Below are 25,223 nucleotides of genomic sequence, written 5' to 3' on the forward strand. Positions count from 1 at the left end.
TTATCAAAACCGCTGATCAGAACGAGGAAGCATAACGGTCGTGACGTCATTATAAACCGACCGCGATGTAGCATAACATTAGCTTTTTACTTCTCTCGGCTGCATTAACTCTTCAAACTTCATATAAAGGATGTCTATCTGTGAAGATTATCCTACTGAACAAAACAGCTAACCATCAGAAATGTGTATTTGACACAGAGCTTATTTTCTGCCGTGATCCAAAATCCAAAGCAAAAATCCCAATCCCAAATCCCAAATTTTCGTAGGAACCACCGGCGCCGTTTCTTTTGGGTTGGCCTAAAAAAATATGTCATCACTATACCAGTCTATATCTAGATTCAGCACTATTTCACACCTTTTAGTGTAGCTTCAATATTTGGAGGTCAGGTTTTCTTATTTTAAAAAAAGGGTTCTAGTGTCCCTTTCATTTATCTACGTCAAACTCTCTCACAGACACACACATTCACTGCAAAACACACACACGTACACACACACATTCAAAGCCTCACACTAATCTAATTGTATTTCAGTGGCTCCAGCAGAGTGTGAGTATAAATATTTGATGGGATCAGGCAGGGTGCTGAATGGGTGCTGGGACCCACTGCCTCCCTTTCAGACCATGAGTCCACTGAGATGTCATGAAGACCAGCCAGTCCGACTAAGCATTTTCTGCCTTGGATCAATAAAAAGCACCTTGAAAAGCAAAACACAAACACGCAAAAAAAAGACATCTTGCAACAACATACACATCCACTACCTCACACTTGCTTGTTTTTCCATGGTCCTTTGTAACATGCAGAGGTTCAGATGGAGAGCAGAAGGGGGTTATCAGGCTTCACAATCGCTATTGATCACAACCCAGAGCATTCTTCATCTTCTCTGCCTTCGAGCTTTCTCTCTTCCTCTTTTTTTTAACTTTGATCTTGACCTTCTCTTTCTCTGTCTCCTTTTATATCTGGTTCACCTGCTGCCTTTTGAGAGGCGAGTGAGCCATAACACAAAACATTCTTTATTCTGACCCGACTCTTATATTTGAGTTTTAAGATATTAATACAGTCTTAAAAAAACAGTGCACAAGAGTTTGGTTGAAAAGATCCAAAGGTCAGTCCCAAAGTATACAGCATGAAGAGATGATTAATAGAACTGGTTTGAAAATAAGTCAAACTCAGAGAACAAAACTTTTCACTAACATTTCACGAGGCAAATCATGTTCTCAGAGCCGAATCAAATCTCTTAACAAGGCCGGAATTTCCATATCAGCTATAGCTTTTTTGAGAGAACATTTCAAATCTTAAATATTTGTTCCTTCTCTGAATTGTATCATGTTGAGATTTTACCCTTTTACTGTATGCCTACGTTTCAAAAACCTTCCTTATGCTGTCTCATTATTCATCAAAGACAACCAGGCTCAAGGCCAGGTTTCTGATTCACATACTGTCCAATTTAGAAATATAGGTATCATAAAGTTGTCATTATGGCAGTCGGACTGGCATGTGTCACAGGATGTTAGATACTACTGCTCCTTGCTAGATGACCTCATTAAGTCAAGGTAGTTTATTGGTGGTACGAAGTAAAACATCGAAAAATGTAGTCATTATGTGCAGCAGTACAGAGCACAGCTTGACGGTTAACTGCAAAGACTGAAACTCAATCGCTAATCCATTAAACTGTGATTCAGGCTTTGCTGTTCCAATATAGATTTTCTAAATTAAAGAGATTACAGTATGCCACTGTGATTCTGCTGATATTCCTTTTTGCCCATTTGAAGGCATTAAAAGTTGTGTTCTCACATGATTGGTATTCTAGCCTTTCACTAATAAGATTGTGTTTGTTCTATACAAATGTATGTCACCGAGTACTCAGATATTGAGGCAATAGAATTGAAAAGAGGGAATTTGGAGTAGGGATTCCCATTGCAGTTTAAAACCTAGTTAAGAAAAAAAAAACAGCTTTGTTTGCTACCATATTGCAAAATGTGTTATATTTGGACTGGACAAGTGGGCTAACATGTCTTAGCTGCACAACACCAAACATATTGATGCAAGGCTTTATTGAGTATGATTGACTCTCATCCTCCCAGGTGGGCTCCTTCTTCATGATTAACCTGTGCCTCGTGGTCATCGCCACTCAGTTCTCAGAGACCAAGCAGAGGGAGCACCAGCTTATGCAGGAGCAGCGTGCGCGATGCTCCTCATCCTCCACCCTGAACAGTCAACCCGGAGACTGTTACGAGGAGCTCTTCCAGCTGGTTTGCCACATCCTCCGCAAGGCAAGGAGACAAACTGTGGCTTTGATTAACACCCTGCGGGGGAAACCTCGGGGCTTCCGGGGGGTCGGGAGAGGCAGAGGAGGAGGGGAATTGAGGGAGAGGAAGGCCAATGGAAGAGGAGGACGCGAGAGGAGACCAGTGATGAGGCAAGGTATGTAACAAGAAAAAAGAAAGTGCTCTCTATGCTGCACCACAGTGGCATCGTGGATGAGAGCGCTGGAAATGTTCAATCATGTGGAGCTGAGAATGAGTAATGTTCCTTGTAATCTATGGAAGGTTTACAGCCTATACAGTTTAGGCTGCTTTTTCTAGCCTTCTAGGTTTTCGGGATCAATAAAGTATCTATCTTTCTATCTATCTATCTATCTATCTGTCTGTCTGTCTGTCTGTCTGTCTGTCTGTCTGTCTGTCTGTCTGTCTGTCTGTCTGTCTGTCTGTCTGTCTGTCTGTCTGTCTGTCTGTCTGTCTGTCTGTCTGTCTGTCTGTCTGTCTGTCTGTCTGTCTGTCTGTCTGTCTGTCTGTCTAGCTTTGTCACTATCTGGAGCTTGCATACTGCATACGGAGCCTGGGTCTGTTGAAGTAGGCAATGCTTTTTGGGCTCTGATGGCCATGTGGAAGGGGAGGAAAGATCTAAAAGTTGTACGTGTGGATATAATGTGCAGTAAGAGCTAACTAGGGAGGCAGAGACTCTAACCTCTAGGACATGGGAGTATAATTGAGATAAAAACGGGGTGTCTTTACTGAGGGCTTGTCATTTCATTAAGGTAAAAGTGCCTTGTATTTATTTCAAAAAAGCTCTTTCTGTAAAAGTTCTGTCTTCTCATAGATAAATATTTTGAAAATTAATTATTCTGGTTTAGGCAGAAGGTTAATCATAAACTTTGACTGTTGACAGAGGATTTGTATGGATTTGCTTCTTACAAGCAAAAGATAATCCCATGTATACAATTATCCTCTGCAAAAGCCTGAAATTATATTGTGGAATAGTTAAAAATCTAGATTTGTTTTGGGTCAATATATTTGGAAATGAAAGAAGTAAATGCAGAAGCATGTACTGTGTGTTAATAAAATGTGACCGTTTCATGAAGTTCGAGACTTACACTGGAGTCTTTGTCTTGGCTTGGTCTCAATCCCTAAAAGTCTATGTTTTTTTTTTTGGCCCTGAATCATTATTGTAGTCGTCACGACTTGGTTATATTTGGTTGACCTTGCCTATAACAGCTACCCTTTCATTTCAGGTGCACCCTGTCCCCACCATAACAAACCTGACCACGCTTCACCTGCCTCACCCATGGCCCTCAGCACCACCTCTGCCACTGAAGGCTGCCCTCTGTGTGCCGCAGCCCTGTCGCTCACTGACGGGGTCGGACCGCTTCGCAGTGCGCTGAACGAGGAAGCAGAGGAGGGAGCTGTGGAGGAAACGGACAGGGAGGGGGGGCAATCTGGGAGCAAAGAGAAGGAAGGCCAGGCAGACGCAGGGAAACATGGGAGATGTTGCCCAAAGAAGAGTTGCAGAGAGCTGTGGCATGACATCAGGATGAAGCTGTGGGGAATCGTGGAGAGCAAGTATTTCAACCGAGGCATCATGATGGCCATCCTCATCAACACCATCAGCATGGGCATCGAGCACCATGAGCAGGTACTCTCCTCTGTCACGCTTTTTCCCCTTGTGTTCTATCTTGTTTGATTTTTTTGCTCTTTTATTTCTGCGGGATCTGTCAGTCACTCTCCTTCCCACAGATGTCTCTTCATCAGTTTAATTAAATGTTTTTTTAGTGTCACAGATGTCTGTCTGCCAGCTTGACTAAACAAAATCTGTAATAATCCTTGCCAACTCAGGAGGAGGAGAAATAGGGCAGACATGTTCCTTTTTCTTTATGAAAGATGCGTCATTAGTCCTGATTTAGGATAAAATCTTTGGTGAATAGTTTAAATGCTGAATACTGAATTTAATATAACTCAATTCCCTAACCCCTATTGTCATGTATTGATTGTTTTCTAGAAATATCATATATTGTTTCTGAAATAGAAAGTACTTTTTTTTCTAAATATTGGTTGGCTAAAGTTGGTTGTTTGTTCGGGACTTGGATATAATCTAAAGAACAATTTAGCAGCTGCTTAGTGCATGAAGTATATACGTCATTGACTGTGTTGCCAAGACAACAGATCGGCCAGTGAGAGATTTGTCTAATTCTTTGCCTTATGGGAGCACTTTAACCTCTTTGCTAAAGCTCATAAGTACATACTCTATCTTATTAAAGAGGTCATCTATAAGTAGCAGTAGATAAAAGGCCTTTAATTCATCAGGGCTACAGACTCATAAAAAAACAAGCTAACATGTTTCAGCCATACTCTACAGGACATCATCAGATATGAAGGCCATCAAGCTTTTTCACCCACTGCTCTTGTAAATTCTGTCAACTTTAACTTTGTCATTGTCATCTGTCTTGGGTATTATGTATGTACTTAGAACATTAGAACTTAATGTTGTATGTGTTGTATACTTTTCAGAGCTGCACCCACTTTCTCAAGTCTTAATAGAACCATCAACCGATGTCGCCTTCAGAGAGAGTTCACAGTCTCTTTTTAGCGTGCCTGACAGTCAATGTCCAAACTCCTCGGCAATGACTGCTCTTTATAGGCTTTCTCCTCCGCATCCATCTCTCTATCATACTTGGCTTTTCTGTCTTCAAATTTTATAACACAGAATGAACTAGATCCCAAGCCAACAGGATAGACCTGTCTGCATTCAGGTTAGGCAGCTGGATATGAGTAGAGCCATCAGAGCATTATCACACCTTTGGTTCAGATCATGCTCATGAATATCTCCCAGAAATTCAAAAAAATAAAGAAGAGGACTCTTGATGCTTTCTTTTAATATTTGCTTCTTCTTTTTTTTACCCCATTTCCCCTCGCTTTCTGTCACTCTGCTTTTACTCTTTGTCTCTCTATCAATATTTCTTGCTCTTTCTATACTATCGCCCACTCACGCCTGCCATCGCCACAGTGGTGGGTCGTCTCTCATCTTGGGGGTGGCTAAAAATAGAGACAGAAATAGGGGAGGCAGACAGAGACTTTGTTCCTTTTATTGGGAGGAAAAAGTGAGCTGGAATGACTGAGGTTCCTCAGCCTGTTTGGCAATCTAGTCCTGTGTCCCTCTTTTTGAACAGTGTTTTCTAGAGGCTAAATTTATCGCATGGCTCTGGTCCTCATCCTGTAGAGTGGGGGCTTCCACATGTCATGCTATACCTGTGTGCTTTGGTTCTGTTAACATTTGAACACCCAGTATTTTTTCAGCTTCTGTGATCCTATTGGTATAATTCAGGCAAACAGTATCTGCTGCGGGAAGAGCTTATAATAATAATAATAATAAAAAGATGTTGGTAATGAGTGTCTTGGGATGCCCCAATACTATATATTATATAAGTAAAGATATTTCTGTACTAATTAAGAATGACATTATGTATTTGAATAGAACATATAACAGCTTCTCCTTTATGCTACAGTGTCATATTTTAGGATACTGTATCTGTGATGCTATTTGTTGTTTTTGGGAAAGCTTCTCTCCAGCATCCATGTACACTGTCAACATGATTTCGCATTGGCCATTGTTTTTTTTTGTTTTTTTAGCACCGAAACACGTTGGTCTGATTTATAAATAAAGTTAATCTGTATATTACAAGTATTGCTGCAGCAACACTTGTAATATAAAGAACAACAGAATAAGATGAACTTTGGAACCAACAGACAAAACAGATCCTAAAATGTTGGCCACTGTATTATTACAAGCAAGAGCAGCATAGCATTAGCACTGAGAGAACAGTGAAAAAGTGCTTCTTTGCTCTTGTAATTACTATTATTAATGATCTTTTAATGCTTGAGAAAAAGGATGTCTACTGTACTCAGTGTCCGTCTTATTAAGAAATAATAAACAGAGTAGAATACTATCCTCATTAAAAATGATGTTTGAAATGCATTTACAGAATGAAGATAGAATCTTAGTTTTGATGATCTCAATAAGATTCAGTTCTGTTTGTAGAATTACTCTTTTTTAGAAATGCAACTATGGCATAATTGGCATTTCTTATTGAAAAACAAAAAAACTCTATCCCCCATTGAACAGGATGGATTTCTTGTGTGAGAAGACACCTCTGAGATTTCAACAGCTGTTTGGGAATTAATAATGCAGCAGCGTGATGGGCACTTTAGAGATTTGACAGGGATGGGATAGAGATCAAACAGCACTGTAGAATTACTCTTTCTCAGACTGATGTTGCTAGAGCATTTGAGGGTCGCGACCTTATACCACTTCCTTAACCGCCACATTTAAACTGTGATCACAGCCGAAACTGAACATATTTGCCAATCATAAGCAGGAGTAGGACAGAGGAATAAAAGAAAATCATAATTGAGGTCTTGAAGGCAGTAAACAATTTCAAAGAAAACAGTTGGAGGTCTTTAAATGAAAATGTGCAAAATATCTGTTTGAACAAATACTGAAACCCTTCATCTGTGAATTAATGCAACCTTCCAACCCTAGCAGACGATGATTGAAGAATCAATAGCCAGCAGGAATGGGCCTTAGATGACTAACCAAGGTTACTGTTGAGCATGAATACTGCCTTTGTAAAGGAGATTGTTTCACTCAAATATTTGATAACCTATGATTTTAGCGTAAGCATTCAGCCTCCTTCCAATCAATGTGTAAATACAGAGAAGAAGACCATAATAATGAAGAAAACCACCAGGAGTCATTGTGCCCTTAGTTAGGTAGGAGGGGTTGTTCTGTCACATAACACGATCTCAGCCTAAATGTGTACACACTTGGTCACTCTTCTTGAGTGTATTGTTTTGGAAACCTGATCTACTTGGTTACAGTTCAGGAAAGATCACAATCAGAGTTAAAGCCAATGTTAGTTAAATATCGACTGGACAATGATATAAAGATGGGTTCTGGTTTTAAAGTCCAAAACAATGTGCAACAACCGTTACATTGTTGTGGTGTTACTGAACATCCTCTAGTTTTTCAAGCATCGAGCAAAAGAGAGACAAACTGCTTTTGCAGAGTTTGTTTGATGTGTTGTCAAATGTGTTGCTGCGACAGTAAAAAGCACCTAATAGGCAGAAAAACCCTTCGCTCTCAGCTGCAATTTAAGAACTACCATTGATAGTCCTGGCTTATTGATGTACAGTATGAAAACAAGTTGGGACACATTGCATTATCTGATGCTGGAACCAAAACATCTTTATGGCAGTAGCTTTCTCTCTTTTTTTTTTTTTTTTTTAGGTTTTTAAGAGTTTAAAAAAAAATCTCTCTACTAGTAGGTAGATACTTTACACAGACTTTTACTTGCCAAAATAAACTGTGAGTCCACAGTGTGATATCAATTCCCCGCTCTATTTATTTACTCCATACATCAGCCGACCGGAAAACACTTAAGGTCTGTTTCCAGCTCTGCAATAATGAGACGGTTATAAAAGATCTCCAGGGGCCGCCGATGCTGTTTGGCTGGTCTGCAAACAGCGGTCAGCCGTCACATCGCTATCAACACTGGTGAGCACGCCTCATTAGCCTGTGTTTTCACAGAGCTAAATACTCATTAATACTGACAAGCCCACAGACACACATCTGAATACATACTCTAACTCTACAAACAGACACACTGACATAGAGATGTAAATGTAAGACACACACAGCGCTCATTGATTCTGGAACGGTGAAATGCCAGAAGTGTCATTGCTGGGGTTTCAGATGAGCTCAGTGGCACACTGACGTACAGGAAATCATGATTGTGCCAAATTTAGCTCCGTGTGTTTGCGCGTCTTTCTTTTGTATCGAGCAAAGCCACACAGGAGCAGAGTGGAAGGAGGAGGGAGGAATGTCAAACAGTGTCACAGACGGCTGACAAGAAAGACACTGATGCACATAAACGACGTGAGACTGACAGCATATGGTGGGAGGCAAAGAAGAAATACTTAAACATACTTACACTGAGTGTACAAGTGATGTTTTTTTCCACTGTCAGTAAAAAAAAACAAAAAAAAACTTGTATTTTTCTATTATCACATAGAAAACTCAAACACCATAAGATCCCCACACAACTCTTTCTGAGAACTTCAATCTGCTTTTAGTAGAATAAGTAAAATGTTGAGCCTGTTGCACTTGCAGCAAAATCTGTTACGTGTTGTTCTCCCTTTACTCAGTGCTGTAGATGGAATTCCCCTTCTGGAATTAAGAATGTTGTTTGAATCTGAATGTGACAAGCAGACTGGACAGTGTGTGAACGACGTGCCTACTGGTTATCTTGTTTTTATCTGTAACCTTAGATTGCAGTAAACCAGCTCAGCTTCTCCTTTCTTACCATTAATACATGTGTCTGAGAGTTCAGCTGTGTGTAAAAGCTTGCATCCTTTTTCATCATTTGATCCATTGTGAGGCTTAAGGCTGATAACTAGACTAAGAGTGAAGAAAGGAAACAGAGATAGTTGATAACTCATTTAGCGTTTTTCTGTCTTATAAAATCTACTTTTAAAACATTTATGACACGTATTTTGAAAAACATATTGAAGTGTGTAAGTGGCAGTAATATAATCCAGTGTTGATTGACCGAGACTGCATGTTATAAACATGTACATTTTAAACCGCCCCCCACATTGTAAGCGGCTTCTCATTTCCTCCCTTGCGCTTGGTTTCCAATCTCATTCCTTTGTCAACTTTCTTCACTATGTTGTCTGGCTTAATGCCACACTTACAGCTACAGTATTTAAGTGTTTCAATGGTTGCAGGTATGACAAACTTAGAAAAAGGTAGTTGGTCTGGATCACAACAAAATAAATGTAAATGCTCAATCTAAATGTCAATAGTAAATGATTCAACTAAATGTTCACATCTAAACATCTTAACATTAAAAGATAAGGTATGTAGATCCCGCAGCCAGAGCTCTCAATCAATACTGCAATAGCTTAACAAAAGATAGCGTTGAGGCTGGCCGGGGAGTTCTCTCTGCTTTTTGAGTATGCATGTCACCGGGCTTATATCTAAGTTAATTAAAGAGTGATAACCATTATGTTGATATAGCTGAAATTAAGCTAGAAGCAAAGCTTAGTGAGCAAACAATGGAGGCCAGTGCTTCTAATGTAAGTGCAAGAAACGTGTGCGTATTCACAAACGTGAATAAAATCCTCTTCGAGATCTCAAACTTCACTTAAAAAGTTAGTAGTTAAAAATATCCCTGTTAAGTCAGTTGTAAGTCATACTTTAAAAGTGTGTAGTTTACAACATGTTTAAAAGCACATGTCCAATTGTGAAGGAGCCTTTTCATATGCTGCTAGTTCTATTTTTTTGCTCCTGTTTATTTACTTTATGATGTCCATCTTAACCCTATTTAGGGTTAAGATGCTTCATAACTAACTTTTATCTTTACAAGGATCTAGAATTATCTTTGAATGGAAATGCTAAGAGAACGTCATGATTCAACACTTTACACTGGCAGCTTTTTTAGTACAGCTTGTGGAGCCTGAAAAGACAGAAAATAACGTCTTATATTTTTGAAAGTAATGAACCTGAAGGAGCTACATTAAGTATAACTACAGTACATTTGCCTCTACAACTCATACCTTGTTCTGTTCTTTCCCTTTCTGTCATTCTTTCTCTTCTCGTTTGTGTCCTTTCTTTTATCACTAATTGCTTCTTTTTCTTTTTTTTTTGTCACAATGCGTGACAGCCAGAGGAGCTCACTAATGTCCTGGAGATCTGCAACATCGTTTTCACCAGCATGTTCTCGTTGGAGATGATCCTCAAGATCACAGCGTACGGCTCCTTCGCCTACCTGAGAAACCCATACAACGTCTTTGATGGAGTTATTGTCATCATAAGGTAATTTCGCAATCTTCAATCAAAAAAATATCCTGAATATACAATATGTTGGCAGGACTAAGGGGAAAAGATCAGTTGTTGTGTATAAGAAATATATATATGTATTTTTGAGTTTGCCATGCTGATCTAGAAAACATCCTGCAGATGAATTATTCATGTCATGCTTTGTCAAACTGTCATGTCTGTTCTACCTGTTTTAAATGTATCACCTGTATGTATTTGGATGCCAAAGCATCATACAGCAGTGAACAGATATTGTCTTTTATTGGGTGTGTCTGGAGCTTCAGGTAAGTGCCTGTGCCTTTGATCAGTAAGCATTTTTTCCAATTCATCTGTCTGAGCGCCTTTGTCTGTGATCCCCATTATAACCCTGAGATCAAATACACATCAAAGCAACTAAAACTGAACAAGATCAAATGTGCAGCCCGTCACAGAAGATGCTTGTTGATTGGGCATATCTACATCTGTCTTCTTATCTCTCTTGCTTCATAGCCAATTTCCCCCTCTTCATCTATTCCAATGTCCTCAACAATTCAGACAGCACGGCTCTGTAAAGTGCCCCTATTCAATCTCTGCCAATAGAAGGCCGAAGTTATTTTGATGGGCTGAGCTGAGCCTTTCATAGATTTAAGGACTAATGTATTTAAGGCCAGGTTTTTAAACAGTTGTTCTCTTCTAATGGAAAAAGAAACCTACCGGAACTAAAAGGAAAAAAAAAAACTGCTGTTCCACAGCAGCAAAAAGCAAGTATTAAAGGGGCTATATGTAACTTTGCCGCATAATGAAATTGTGTCTTATCGTCCATTAGTAACAGAGCGGTTGGCTGTTAAAAATGAGACATTCAGTCTGTATGAGTTGCCTGTATATCAGCGAAAGCTGCAGGAAGTGTTGTTCTATGTGCGTTCTTGACATCCTCCTCACACGGAGAGCAATAGGTGTGTCTGACTGGTTAGGAGAATGAAACTGAGATGGAATCAGCAATTACAAATAAAAGAGTAAACAACATCTCTTGGATAACACTGACTCGCAGACTTGTACGTAAGCACAATAAACCATAAAATGGTTGTATCTGTAGAAGCCTGTCAAGCCAAACTAGGCTAGATAGGAAAAGCACAACAGCTGATCTTGAGAGTTCTAATCAGCATCAAAACCATCCTAAAACTACCTTCATCATCATAATCATCATCATTAATATCATTAATCATTATATCATACTTCAGCCAGATGGATTGCCAAAGTAGCTCCTTTGAGACTCTGACAATAGCATGCATCGTTAGTTTTAAATCTGCTCAGGATTACACAGAGTAGGTTAGGTATGAATTCTAGTGCATTACTGTTTAATCCTAGACAGCCAGTGACTACAATTTGCACTTTTAATTTGTCGAAAGTGGAAATTGAAAAAACAATCTCTGTGTTCATCTTCTCAGCGTCTGTGAGATCGTTGGACAGTCAGACGGTGGTTTGTCTGTGTTGAGGACCTTCAGACTGCTCAGAGTGCTGAAGCTGGTCAGGTTCATGCCAGCTTTGAGGAGACAGCTGGTGGTCCTTATGAAAACCATGGACAATGTGGCAACCTTCTGCATGCTGCTGATGCTCTTCATCTTCATATTCAGGTGAGTTGATACATGTATGTGTTGTGCATGATATCTCTATTTGTTGGTGTTTCATTCTAATGTAATGTAATTCTTTCAACAAATGTATTCAAGTTTGTTTCAGGATGATTACCAAGAGGGATAAAATGTTTAAAACGTCTGCTTTTCTATCTCTATGTATGTGCTGCCTTTCATCCTTTTACCTAAGTTCACCTGTTTAATAGCTTCCATTGATGCCCAGATTGTCATATGTGTCGTAACAACTATTAACCCTGAGTTCAAAATAATGAGCAGACACTTGATGATCTGGTTAGAGTTTACAAGCACACACTGAAAGAAAAAGGAGAAACATAGCATGCAGTCTTTAGTAGACATTCAAATGCGGAAACAGCCACAGGCTGAGGGCCTTTAAGGTTGTTCAGCTGTAGCAATCAATGGCTGTAAACCTCCTCTTCTTGTGCACTTTTTTCATTTTCCACTCCAGGCAAGGTAATGTTAAAAGAAAGGGCCCTGGTCTTATCAAAATAGACATACAATGACTGTATGTAATGGTAGCAGCCCTGCAAAAAAGTAAAACAAGTTTAAGTTTGATACTTGTTCTTATACAGTATATCAAAGTACTTACACAAGGTACCAATCCATGTGTTGTTCCTTACTCTATGGTGTTTTTTTTTCTATGTTTAACTCAACATTAATTGTCATACTGGTACTAATAATTGTATCACAAATTGATGGTGTACAAATGCTTGTCTGTATACGTACAGCATGTTATGCAAATATGCAATTAACAGCACATTCAAAGTCATATCCAATGTGTCTTAATGTTAAAAGCAAAAAATGTAGAGTCTGTGGAATCATTTGAGTTCCCTGTGTAAAATTCTTTATATTATACCTTTAACTTGAGTACATTATATTGATCAACAATAACATTGGAAGGAGAACACACCCTTTGTACTCTGGCTTTAGGGTTAAGTCTTGTTGTAATATTAACATTGAACACCGTTCTCCTAGCATGGACATATTTTGTTATATTGTCACCAGCCATGGTACAAAAACAAGACAAAATACATAAAGCAGCGCTGGAAAAATTGGAAGCAGTTGAGAAAAATATAAGCCTTATTAATCTAATAGGTAGCTTTGTGTTCATTGTGTAACATACAGCAGATCATGTGCTTTCCTTGTGTACAGTTTGTTTACTTCATCAGAGACTCTGCTGTTGTGTTGCAGTATCCTGGGAATGCACATCTTTGGCTGTAAATTCAGTCTAAAGACTGAGACTGGTGACACAGTGCCAGACAGGAAGAACTTTGACTCTCTACTCTGGGCCATTGTCACCGTTTTCCAGGTAATCAACTCATAACTGCTGTGATAAACATGCATTAAAAAACAGTAGCACACAACCCTGCCACAACTCACAATGTATATGTATCTCTAAATTCAGATGACATATTTCTGACAGATGTAAAATTCTAACATGATCAAATACTGATCCAGTACTGTTAATACAAACTTCAGCATATTCAAAAATCGTTAAACCATACGAGAACTCTCTGGTAGCTTTGGTATTCTTGCAAACTTCAGTACTTATTATACAGATAAACGTTTAGTTATTTTATTATTTGACTTGGTGTGCTAATATTTATATCCTATTTTCTCTTTGTTAATCATTTAGATACTGACACAGGAAGACTGGAATGCAGTTTTGTACAATGGTATGGCAGCCACTTCACCAGTTGCTGCTCTTTACTTTGTGGCCCTGATGACCTTTGGTAACTACGTCCTCTTTAATCTGCTGGTGGCCATCTTGGTTGAAGGTTTCCAGGCGGAGGTAAGAAGAGTAGTGCCAAATGGCTTGAGCAGAGTTGACTTGTTTTAATCATAGGATGGTGTACATTATATAGATTATTGTCTCTGACTTGTGTAGCCCTCAAATAGCAAACAACAAAATGCTAATTAACAAGCTCTTACTTTATCATAATTTATCAAATTGTTAAACAAAAAAGTTCCTAAAAAAGATTTGACTTCATCTGAGCATGGCCTGTAAATTGATGGCAATCAACGTTTACCGCAGGCTTAGCTTAACATGAACTTTTAAACTCTGACAGTCCTTCTGCGGTTGGCATATCACCATCCATCTTAGTCTAACGTGCAAAGCGTCCTCTCCGGTGGACAGCTGACATCCATCTGTCTGTGTTTCTCAAAGACAGAAGACTTTAACCTTTACCGATGACCTTCACAGCTCAAATAAACCTGGGTTATTGTGGCCTGTGCACAAAGCGTCTAACAAGGAAACACTTTGAAAACCTAAAGTGCTACTTTTTTCCTTAAGTTAGGTGGTGATCATTATCCTTTGCTGATAAATAGGGAGTAAGAAGGTCTAACGTGCATGTGGAGTGCATGTTGGGGACACAAAAAAGTGAAGCATATAGTTATATAACCCTTAGCTGTCAATATGGGTTGTCAGTTGATTAGTTACACACTCATTTTTGACAAGACATCTTAAGTTGACTTCTTTACCTTAGTGGTTTTCTGTAAGTCTTTCCAGCACGTTTTTATTGGGCTGAACTTTCACTTAAAAATTTTAAAACATTTTTTAACCAGCTTTAAACCATTCTTTTGTAGTAACCATTAGCGGTCTAAACCTGCTGTTACACTGTTGACAGTAACTTAGTGTAAGAAATGTAACGTGCACTCCCGTTGCATACTGTAGATATGCAAAATGTAAAAGACAAGGTCAGTGTAAAAACAAAAAAAACAGGGTGCAGTTATAGCTTGCATGCTGCCTCCATTGTGAAATAACCTTTCTTGTTTACATTACCCAAACCATGATGAGAACACTGTTGATATCGATATCAAAAGGAAATGTGAAATTATGAACGACAAAATCCATTCAAACAAGACAAAACTGCAATACTGAAGTTTATGGTTTATCTAAATCCAGTGATATGGATTGTTTTGCTGCTCTAGATCTACTCGTAGATAAAAGCCTCACTCAGACTTCATGCTTAGTCATGTATTGTATGTACAGCCTTGTATGCAATAAGCCAGTAAATCCAGTAAGGGGAGTGAAATCCAAAGACAGACAAGGTGTAAAATTATGCTTGTAAAGCAACATGCATGATTAGCATGGGTGACAGTGGTGATACTTTAGAGGGACTGTATCACCACAGATAATAATGGTGTATTAAACACAACAGTTTATTTTTCTAAGCCATCCATCTCAGTGGAAAACACTGGAAAATTATGCTGTCAATCTGCCATCAACTGTCAAACTCCCAGACGGATCATTGGAAAATTGCAGTGTGCTTGAGTAACTCAGTGGAGTTTTCACACACGGATCAGAGCATTACCATATTCATAGTATGTAGCTGTGGTGTTTGTGTGTGTGTGTGTGTGTTGGAGGGGAAACAGTGACACACATCAAAATGATTTTGATTGATCTTTATTAAATGTCCAAACAAAACACAGCCTTCAGTCTTTCACTTTGTCTCTGTGTGGTTCATTCTTTTCTGTCTCTTTCTTTGCCATCAATCTTCTCGCCTTCGCTTCTCCCACCTTCTTTCATTCATTCACACTGTCTCTACTACACACTGGGGATTTCTGACCCAATTTACTCCAGATTTTTCTCGTAGTGAGGACTGAATGGGGAAATCCTGTTCCTGTGTGAATGAAGTTAAAGAGTTTTTTTGTTTTGTTTTTTTTGTTCCTGGTTTCATCTGTAAAGTCAAAAACATATCTGAGGCATCTGGATAAACTCAAATGAGTTTGACAGTTATTGGGAGAGAGCAGTCAGTTTCTTGACTGACACAGGCGCAAACACTCAGCTTCTGTAGTAAAACTCTCTTAAGAATCCCCCAGAGTACTGGCCCTTTGCCATCCCATTTTGTCTTTTAAATCTGTCTTACGCTCTCTGTCTCACTCTTCCTTTGTGTACAGGGTGATGCCAATCGCTCTTACTCAGATGACGACCGTTCATCATCCAACTATGATGAAAGTGAGAAACATGACTCTCTGAAGTTGTCTGGTGAGCTTATGGCTTATTTCTAACACTCACCCGTCTTGCACTTTTTGTTATTGAAGTTTTAACCATCATTGGCTCTGAGTTATTTACACTAGCTAACCAATCTGTGGGTTGTGACTTTATTAGCCCCTATATGTTGCCAGCTTTTTATGGATGACTTTTTCTCATCCTTCATTTATCAAACACATGTTTAGGAATGTTAGAGCATGTCTGCAAAAAGTTGAATCAGGAGTCACTGGCATTTATTTGGGAATAAAACATTTTTAAATTGGTGGTTTAAGATTTGAAAGCTCTCTCTTTGATTCCCCTTGAGTTTAAACAAATAATACAGCTATTCAAATCAGCGATTTTCTTATTCAATTCAAAACGGAACAACAAGCCCAGCAATCTGTTTGCATCTGACATTTAAGCCAGCGTTGTTTTTTCCAGTGAGGCTCATTTGATGTGCTCAACCGTGAAAAACAAAAGTAAAGCTAGAAGTGTGAGCCAAAGGATTACAAACTTACAAAAACTCACAGGATAGACAGCAGTCTCTGCAATATGAATGAGCTCTATCTTTACAGTATCTAGGGCTCACAATGACTTAGAGCCTTCCTTTTAACAACACAATTCAGAAAGGATTAAACACGAGTTCAGACATACAGGTTGAGTGGGTTTCTGCTGCAGAGATGTGATCTTTGCAGTGTAAGCAAAAGACAAATCTCCCTTCCCTTGTTTGTCCCTTCAAACATGGCAATAAAACACTGTATTTCAATATCGATTCACGTATACAGCAGAGAGGACTTAATTCTGGTTCTGTCCCATTTTGTTATAAGCCTCCATATTATTTTGTTTTACCTTTATCTTTGGTTTGGTTTTAAGAGGCAAAGGTGAACCAAGGGTTATACATTATTTTCGAGGTCTTTATTAACCAGAACATTTATCAGAGGTTTGCTAAACACTACAACATTGAACTTAAGCTATTCTTAGTTAATTGTGTTTGTGCCCAGAGGAGATCTGTGGCCTTTGATCCAAGCTGGAGTTTACACTGCTGTATTTAAAGAATGTTCACCTATTCAGTAACTGAGTGTACACCTGCTAATTCAGTCGCTAATGCTAACATTCGTCAATAACGACATTTATTGTTGCTAAATCTCTAAAATTTGCCATTGCCATCATTACTTCCAGTTTTATTTCCTCTCAAGGAATTAAGGCAGTCAAATTAAATGTTTGTGTCGAGCCAGAAGAGACCTGACAGAGAAAGTGAAAAAGCTTTGTTGTCTCGTGTAAAATACTCAAAGGGCGTGACTATCGCATCTCTTCAACGTTTGACGTCTTGACATTGTGCTTTCCCACGGCTCCTGTAAGCTTGACATGTCCCTCCTTTCTCGGAGTGAAAAAGTCTCACTGTCATATCACTGGGATGTCTGCCTGCACCCACCTGTATATCCCACAGCAGATTAAGACATGTTGCTCTGGTGCTGTCAAATGTCAGGGTGGAAAGGGTAGAATATCGAGGACAAATAGCAGTTGAGGTAAAAAATAAAAAATAAATAAAAAAAGTATCGAGAATGGAACTAAAACAGCAGCTAGATGATGTTTAACAATGAGAATACGTAATTCCTTTGATAGACACCAAAATGGAACATGGAGAAGGGTTTACACTGTATATATTGCATATGAAAAAAAAAAGAAAATATTTTGTTTAATTTCTACCAGACCCAAGGATCTGCACACTGACACCTAATGGTCACCTGGAGCTGGGTGCTCTTTCTGGGCCGAGGGGATCGTACTCATCAGAAAGGCGGAGCTTCACCATTGAGTCCAGAAAGAGCAGCATGATGAGCCTGGGCAAGAGCAGCCTGGAGAGGCGCTCCCTCTCTCTGGTACACCGTCATACTATTAACCACTGACCTGCACATTCTTATACAGACATTTCAGATTGTGCCATGACCACACTGATGTCAGAATATTCATTCATATGAAATGTGCTTCAATTTCGTCCCTTTTCAAACAACCTGTAAAAACAATTGGCATTCATGTCAGCATTGAAAAGGTGTCCAACATGTTATCCTTTATACTAAATATTTACTTTTTTTTACTACATTCTACTAAAAAATATCTGTCAGTCAGGAGAAAGTGTGCTTTGTTTCATCCAAAATCTGCTGCATGAATTTAGTCTTTTCTGTCTTTTTTTAAAAGCTGGACGTGACCATATTTGGACATTTTGCTACTCCTGTACCCTAGACTACAGGTCACAGCTGTAACAAAAATCCAAGTAGACATGGCTCCAAGCATCGCCTGCTTAATTTTAAATGACCATGCAAGCTTAAATAAAACTTAAAACGTGCAATAGAGACAGAAGAAAAAACATTGGAAACATTTACTTAGGTTGTTAAACAACTGAGAAATTGATTCAAAGACAAGAATACCTTTCGTACAATTTATGCAACTGCTGGCCGTTAGAATGAATGTATTGTTCAACCATAATGCTGCATCCAAGCCCCATCTCCAACCAGTCAGTGCATCGAGTTTCTTTCAATCACTTCACTTCTTGTATTTTTTAAAGACAATTTGACATTGGTTGGATTTCGTTTCAGTAAAGTAGTCGTTCTAAGTTCAGCAATTGCCCTTAGGATCAAATCAATAACATTATGAAACACAATAAACTGCATTAACTGACTGGTGGTAGAAGACGCCTTCACAGCAGCACATTACATTTGTGCAAATGTATACAGAAATATAAAGATAAAGTAAAGGAGCTGTTGTTAGTGTGTTTGGAGCCTGACAACATGACATGAAGTGCATTAGTACCAGCTGTTGTCTGTGGTTTCGTCTGTACAGTGGAGAACAAATTCTCCCGACAGAAATATTTGCTGTGTGAAACACACAAATATAAACACACACACCCAGTGTTCCTCTTGAGTGATCCGCAGTGCAGTTTCTGTGAGGACCAAAGTGTTATTGAACAGCTAACGTCCACGCTTCATTTCAGTTCCTATAGAGACGAATGACTGGTTTCTTTGGTATATTTGAGCCTGCTGACATGTACGTTTCCAAGGGTAAAACATGTAATTATATCTGACGTGCTGAGAGGATTAGATGTGGGAAAACAAAGATCTGGTTATGTTCCACTGAGTGTTACTGGTACTCAGGGGTTTGCCTATTAAACTTGATGACAGCACACTGAGTGCACTGCAGTCTCATTTGAGAGGCATAGTTAAAATTCCATTTGTTGAGTCTTTTACTTATTTGATTTATCTTCTAATATATTATTGACCTCAAGTAGCAGGCACGCTCTTATCCTAATACGCCTTATAGCTACATATGAATACAGCAACCCTGCAGTGCATGTGCATGCTTAAGGAGATGGATGCCCTGAGATTATTCTGGATCTGAGGGCATTCTGGATCACAAGTTTTGAGTCTCAAGTTTAAAGACAAGTAATTGTGCTGTGCATTTATGGTGGGACCAATTCAAGCATTGAAGTGAAAATATCCATAATTTAGGAAAATGAATAGTAATGAATCATTAAATGCAACCCCAAAATATTTTGAAATTCAGACAACTCGTTTGGCAATTGCTTCCTTTGGCTCTGTTGAGATCTGGGACCATAATTAATCTTTTCATTACGTTATAAGTGTGTTTGCACAACTATGGCAGCTTTGTCTCAGGATGATTAGCTGTGTAAAAGTTGACCTGTATTAAATGTAATTGTTTTAATTAAAACGAGTTCTTTTAATTGGAAAGTGACATACTGTAGCACTGATAACTGATAAATAATGGATTCTCGTACACTGTATGAAATCTTCAGTGAGTATAAATGGAATTTAAATGAAGGGCTTGGTGGACCTTAATCTATCAGTATCAATGTTGCCAAAGTATCATAGGACAAATCAGATATTTTGACAACATAAAACACACTCACATCCACTACAAAAAATAAAAAAATAAATGAAGAATAAAAGCAACTCAACATCCTCTTTTCTCTACTTTGTTCAGGTCTATGTTGCTTAACATTTTGCTTTATTTTTATTGAAGCGCCATGGTCGCAGTTCCAACTATCACAACTGGGGGCGCCCTTTACATCCGCAGTCTGCATGGAGCCGCAGGTAAGCGACTTTCACATTAATAGATTCTTAAGATCCTCATTCTACTTACTGTACTTATGCACTAACATCGTGGCACTAAACATTAACTCTTGTTTTATGTTCGTATAAGCTTATTGATTAATTTGTACTTTATTTAATAACATGGTATTGATTACCTGTTCATCAATATTTGATGTCTGCTAATTGGACTTTTTTTCCCTGTAGGTCAAGTTCCAACAGCCTGGGTCGGAGGAGTTATGGGTTCGGTGGGGCTCCTCTGGTGGGAGGAAGCCTCCGTATTCAAAGCACTCGCTCCCCCCACTCCTATACCTATGCCGCTGAGCAGGAGTCCCTTCTCTCCCACCCACCTCACTCCCATCATCCTCTCCCTCCTCATCATCCTCCCCCACCGCCGCTCTTCCTTTCCAGGCACTTATCTGGAAGGAGGGATCGACGGGCTCTTTCCCTTGAGCTCCCAGAGCTGCTCCAGGCAGGAGGACAGCCCTCTGGTCTGCCCCCCATCCACCTAGAGCCTGGGAGGAGGAGTGGGTCAGGGGCAGGGGGATCCATGACTGGGGGGTCTGGGGCTGGCAGTGGATTAGGGATAGACCACCGCGACTGTAACGGCAAGACACCTTTTTCAAACACTCACTTGATAGCTGAAGTATTCCCTCAAGTGAACCCACGCAAGGACAGAACAGACCTTGATGAGGAGACAGATTATGTGAGTCTCTGGAATTTCTCTGTTCAACATAAAAGCACCAATAATGAAGATGCATCACCTTCTAATGACACAGTACAATTTTGATCTGTTAGCTTCATAATGTAGCTATTGGTATCTTATTATTGGTGTCCTTTAACCAGCTAAAGGCCCATTTGTTCACACTTGCCTTTGTTTGATCTGGCTGTATTTGATTTATGTGACTGTTTGTATTATCTCTGGGGTTTTTTTGTGTGTGTGTGTTTTGTTTTTTTTGGGGGGGGGGGGGGGATTGTGACGCACAGTGTGACATCTGCTATTAAAATGTGCCTTATAAATCAACTTTACTTACTACTTTATGTGAGAGGGGCTTTAGGGCTTTATTCAAGAACACAGCTTGTATTTGAAAATTATGAATTCTTGATTTAGATAAGCTGGTTAATACAATACATTTGTGATCATAGAGAAGCAACAGTGTTGAGTTATGTAACATCTGCAAGCATTCCTCCTTCAGTTAAATCTTAATGAATGTGTTAATTTTTTTAATGATGTTTACATATGGATCATGGATGATGAAAGAGTTTATCAGGAAACATAATGTAGCAATGGGAGTCGATCCATGTAGCTAAAAGGCCATCATTCTAATGCTATGTGGTAACAAGCTCAAAAGAAAATGTATAATATGTATTTACTCTAAAATATTTCTAATTGATATCTTCATAACTTCTGGTCTTTTCACAAATGACTCTGTCTCCCCCAGAGTTTGTGTTTCCGTGTCCAGAAGATGATGGAGGTGTATAAACCTGACTGGTGTGAGACCAGAGAGGAGTGGTCTATCTACCTGTTCTCTCCTCAGAACAAGTGAGTGGAAAAGTTAAACATTACTGTACCTGCGACATAAACTTCTTTCAAATAATGAAGATAAACACATGTCCCTGCTTTGAGTTTATCTGTTGTATGTTGTAGGCTGTGGTGAGTAGTCAGTCAAACATTAGCTTGTTAAGGAGGTTGTTCCACTTTAGCAAGCAGAAATAGAGATGACACATGGATTCACTTTTAAGACTTCTATGGTTTTTCAAACCTACCATGAAATTGGATGTATAAGACACACTTTAAAACCTTTTTTCATCAATAAAGTAGGCTGTGTCTTATATACAGGGGTGATGGGAGAGAATAAACCAGTATAAAATGCAAAGACATGTGCTGTCATAATTACGAATGCAGCTGCCCCCAACACCCACTGCACATGATGGAATCAAAAAATGTGCCCCCATTTATTGTGTATTGCGAATGCTTTTTCTGCTGGAAAAGTGCGACTTTTTGAACTGCTCTTCTCCTCTACTAAGTCATGATCTTGCATTTAAATAAAACAGTGGCAAACTGTTCAGTAAATAAAATTAATGGAGCCCTAGTTGTGTTGAAAAAAAACCTCCTAAATTAAAGACAAGTGACCAGCGGAGGTGGGCAGTTTTGCTGTGAGCCCAATGACTGTACAGGTAGCTGGCTGGATTGCAAACTCCACATGAGCTACAGAGCTGCACATTGTAAAATATGAAAACATTTTGAATATTGCTGAACGCACTGCAAACTGTAACGCAGTAAGACAGTTTGAACCTTTTTTTGAATCTCTGCGAGACACCGCAACACAGACTGGTGTTGGTACTATACTGGTGCAACATACAGTATATGAGATTTTACGATAATCTCGAAGCATCGTCTCTTTAATCTTGATCCTAACAGAAATCGTTTTGTCTGTCATCTTTTCTTGTGTTCAGTGATCCAGTTTTCTTTAGTGTAAGCCTGAGACAATCTCCCACCTTGTAGAGAGTCAATTAAATCAACCAAAAAGTTGTTAAACTCATAAAGCTTTAGTCAACTATGCAAAGGTCAGTGGACATGAACCAGAATCGTTTAACAAAGTTTACCTTTCAGCGAGAACACAAAGAGAGCACTATCTCTGTAGCTCTGTAATTATGAGAGTTTTCTGTAGCCTCTTTGTTAACCTTTGAAAGGGGCCAAAAAACAAGTGTGGAAATGTGAGTCGACCATTTGCACAAATATTAGCTTATGTTTCAAGGTCTTTCCTGATAGAGACAAACAGGAAGCCACTCAGTCAAACCATTAGTCTGTTCTCATTGACAAAGCTGCTACCTTCTGGTTTCACAAAGGGCTTGTTTAGGTCATATCACTGTGTTTCCCTCAAACCATTTTTCCTTCTCCAGACAGCATTATTGACTGAGCTCTTAGTTGTATGTATGTTGGTGTGTGTTTGTCTGTGCTATTATGGGGTTTTTTTTTCTCGATGCATTGCTGTCAGGAGTGCCCCTGAAAGCAACACAAGAGAAAAATCACCCACTCGCTCACTCACCCGATTCCCCGCATGCTGATAGCCACTTAAGGAAAGCCGGGCCCTAGGCCTGTGTTTTGGCATCCTGGCAGGTGCCATCTGTCAAGCAAGGGCTGTGTGTGTTGGCGGTGTGTGTGAACTAACGTCTGACCATATCTCCGAGAGCGTTGCGTCGCATGTTCCTACATGTGTTTTGTAGATGACTTTGCATATGTGTTTGTGGGAGAGTGTGAGCATATGCACCACTATGCCTTGTTTATACCTTGGTGTGCTGTTAGTGTGCGAGCGAGCATATGTGTGTTTCTGTGGGTGTTTGCTGTAGCTAGTGTACCTTAGCACAGTTAAAAGGAGAGCCAGATATACAAAAGAAGAAACAAGCTAAAAACCGGAGGCGTGTCTCAGGCGGGATAAGTGCAGACGCAAGTGATGCCGCCAGTCAGGATCGATATCAGGGGACAGGGTTGCCAGATTTCCATTGAATAGATAAAAGCACAGGGTTGCCAGGTCTGGTGGAAAAGCAGTTAGATTAGGAGATTGATTTCTTCAGCAAGAGAGCAGGTGCAGCAGAAGGTGTTGTCTGGTCCCTATATAGCTGGCAGAGGAGAAGAGATATGTTGGATTCACTCAGGATCTACTTATAGCCTTTACTGGCTCTGACAGTGATGGTTTAACAACAACACTGCAGGTGTTTGAGGTTGTCTATTCAGTGGTAGTTGCCACACAAGTCAGTCTGGTAGGTGCTAAGCATCAGTGGTGCAACATTAGTCATTTATCTCTCAAAACATTTCTGGATTTTGTCATTTAGACGATTGTTGGAAATATTCAACCTAGATGTTAAGAGAAAAGTCTACATCTTGTAACAGAAGGAAAAGAAGAACAGAGTAGTAATTAGATGGTAGACTTGGGTTTTAACTTCTTATCCTGTGGAGATAAAGACACAGGTGGCCACTACTACTGTAGGTTTGGACCAATTGACAATGCCAATTTCCTTACTAATTGCCGAATAAGCATGAAGCCCATTGAAACATTAAGCTCTTATTCCTATCTGTGACTACTATATTTCCCTTGTTCATTCAGCACTCTTCTGTGTTAGCCTTCATTAGTAATATGTGTTATACGTGACTAAAGTTTGAAGTCTCTTTTTGCAGTGTTGTGAAAGCATCAGATTTCCAAACAGTCTGACAATATAAGAGTTTTCCCTTTGCATCTAAAATGTCCAAGGTTGTTACAATGTGTTTCCAACAAGTTGTTCCAAAGGGGTTTAACAACTTCTCCAATATTCTTCAGAAACACTTTAAAGCCTCTCAAACCTTCTGCCCGCGGAATGGATATGTTTGTGCTTTATTTGTGCTTTTTTGACCATGCTAGGATATGCAATATGGAAAAATATCCAAATTTTAATGCCATATGGAATATTTGTATGAAATTTGAAGTAGCTTAGTGATATAAAGAAAAGAACTAAGCAGAAGAGAAGAAACTGTTGTTGTTCTAAAGTGAGGTCCAAAAGGTTGATTTTAACTTTTCAAGTATTTCCAGAAGAATTCAAATCCTTTCAGAGCTCAAGGATATGTTAGTAAAGATTGTTGTCCCATACTTCTGAAGAATGAACAGAGAATTGTGGAAGATTCCGAGACAAATCACAGCGTTTACTTCTGTGTTGCCTTATATCCCTCACTGTATTGTTTCTCTTTTTCCAGGTTCAGACAGCTCTGCCAGTCCATCATTGCCCATAAGCTGTTTGACTACGTGGTCCTGGCCTTTATCTTTCTCAACTGCATCACGGTGGCCCTCGAGAGGCCCAGGATAATGCAGGGCAGTCTGGTAAGAGCTACTGTACAAATGAAACAAGTAGTGTTGTCTGAGGTGAGACCGCTCTTTGAAAAATTAGATCTAGATAGACTAGCTCATTTCAGACCGGAACTACATCTTCAAAGTACAACTCTCACAAGAGAGCAGGCTCTGTGTAATTCTGATTGTCTCACCATATACAATTTCCCATAAACTGGTTGTTGCTTGTCCTCGGAAAATGAATTACTTCTGAAAATGATTTATCAGCCGGTAATTAGTTCAAATGAGCAATGTACTTCAAAATAATAATTTTCTTTCTTTGCTCAAAGCTCTCACTGGATTCTGGCATCAAACAGCTTCTCAGCAATGGAGCAACAAAAAAATATTGAGTTGTAAGCACTTTTCAAATCAAGAGTTTCGATGCGTTCAAATTAAAGCACAGAAAGTACTCCAAGTTTGGCATTCAATTTGGCAACAGGATTCAAATTTAATTAGGAAAAGCTGAAAAGTGATGCTGGAGTGTAAAGCCGAAGAACTGATTGTCGATTTTCATATCCTGC

General features: G+C 39.3%; 1 protein-coding gene across 2 annotated transcripts in view; it reads left to right on the plus strand.

Moving 5' to 3' along the window:
• LOC306820688 (voltage-dependent T-type calcium channel subunit alpha-1I-like) overlaps window positions 1-25,223 on the plus strand; it is a 125,535-nt gene that overhangs the window by 45,301 nt on the left and 55,011 nt on the right. For both annotated transcript variants that reach the window (XM_079338610.1, XM_079338611.1), the window contains exons 7-18: window positions 2,081-2,420; window positions 3,508-3,908; window positions 9,994-10,145; window positions 11,573-11,758; window positions 12,965-13,082; window positions 13,410-13,565; window positions 15,674-15,761; window positions 17,457-17,623; window positions 19,779-19,849; window positions 20,054-20,552; window positions 21,289-21,389; window positions 24,573-24,696. In XM_079338610.1, coding sequence (XP_079194736.1) covers window positions 2,081-2,420; window positions 3,508-3,908; window positions 9,994-10,145; window positions 11,573-11,758; window positions 12,965-13,082; window positions 13,410-13,565; window positions 15,674-15,761; window positions 17,457-17,623; window positions 19,779-19,849; window positions 20,054-20,552; window positions 21,289-21,389; window positions 24,573-24,696 — 2,403 coding nt within the window. The remainder of the gene's footprint in view (window positions 1-2,080; window positions 2,421-3,507; window positions 3,909-9,993; window positions 10,146-11,572; window positions 11,759-12,964; window positions 13,083-13,409; window positions 13,566-15,673; window positions 15,762-17,456; window positions 17,624-19,778; window positions 19,850-20,053; window positions 20,553-21,288; window positions 21,390-24,572; window positions 24,697-25,223) is intronic.

The sequence above is a fragment of the Symphodus melops genome, assembly GCF_947650265.1.
Source record: "Symphodus melops genome assembly, chromosome: 2".
Taxonomy (NCBI): domain Eukaryota; kingdom Metazoa; phylum Chordata; class Actinopteri; order Labriformes; family Labridae; genus Symphodus; species Symphodus melops.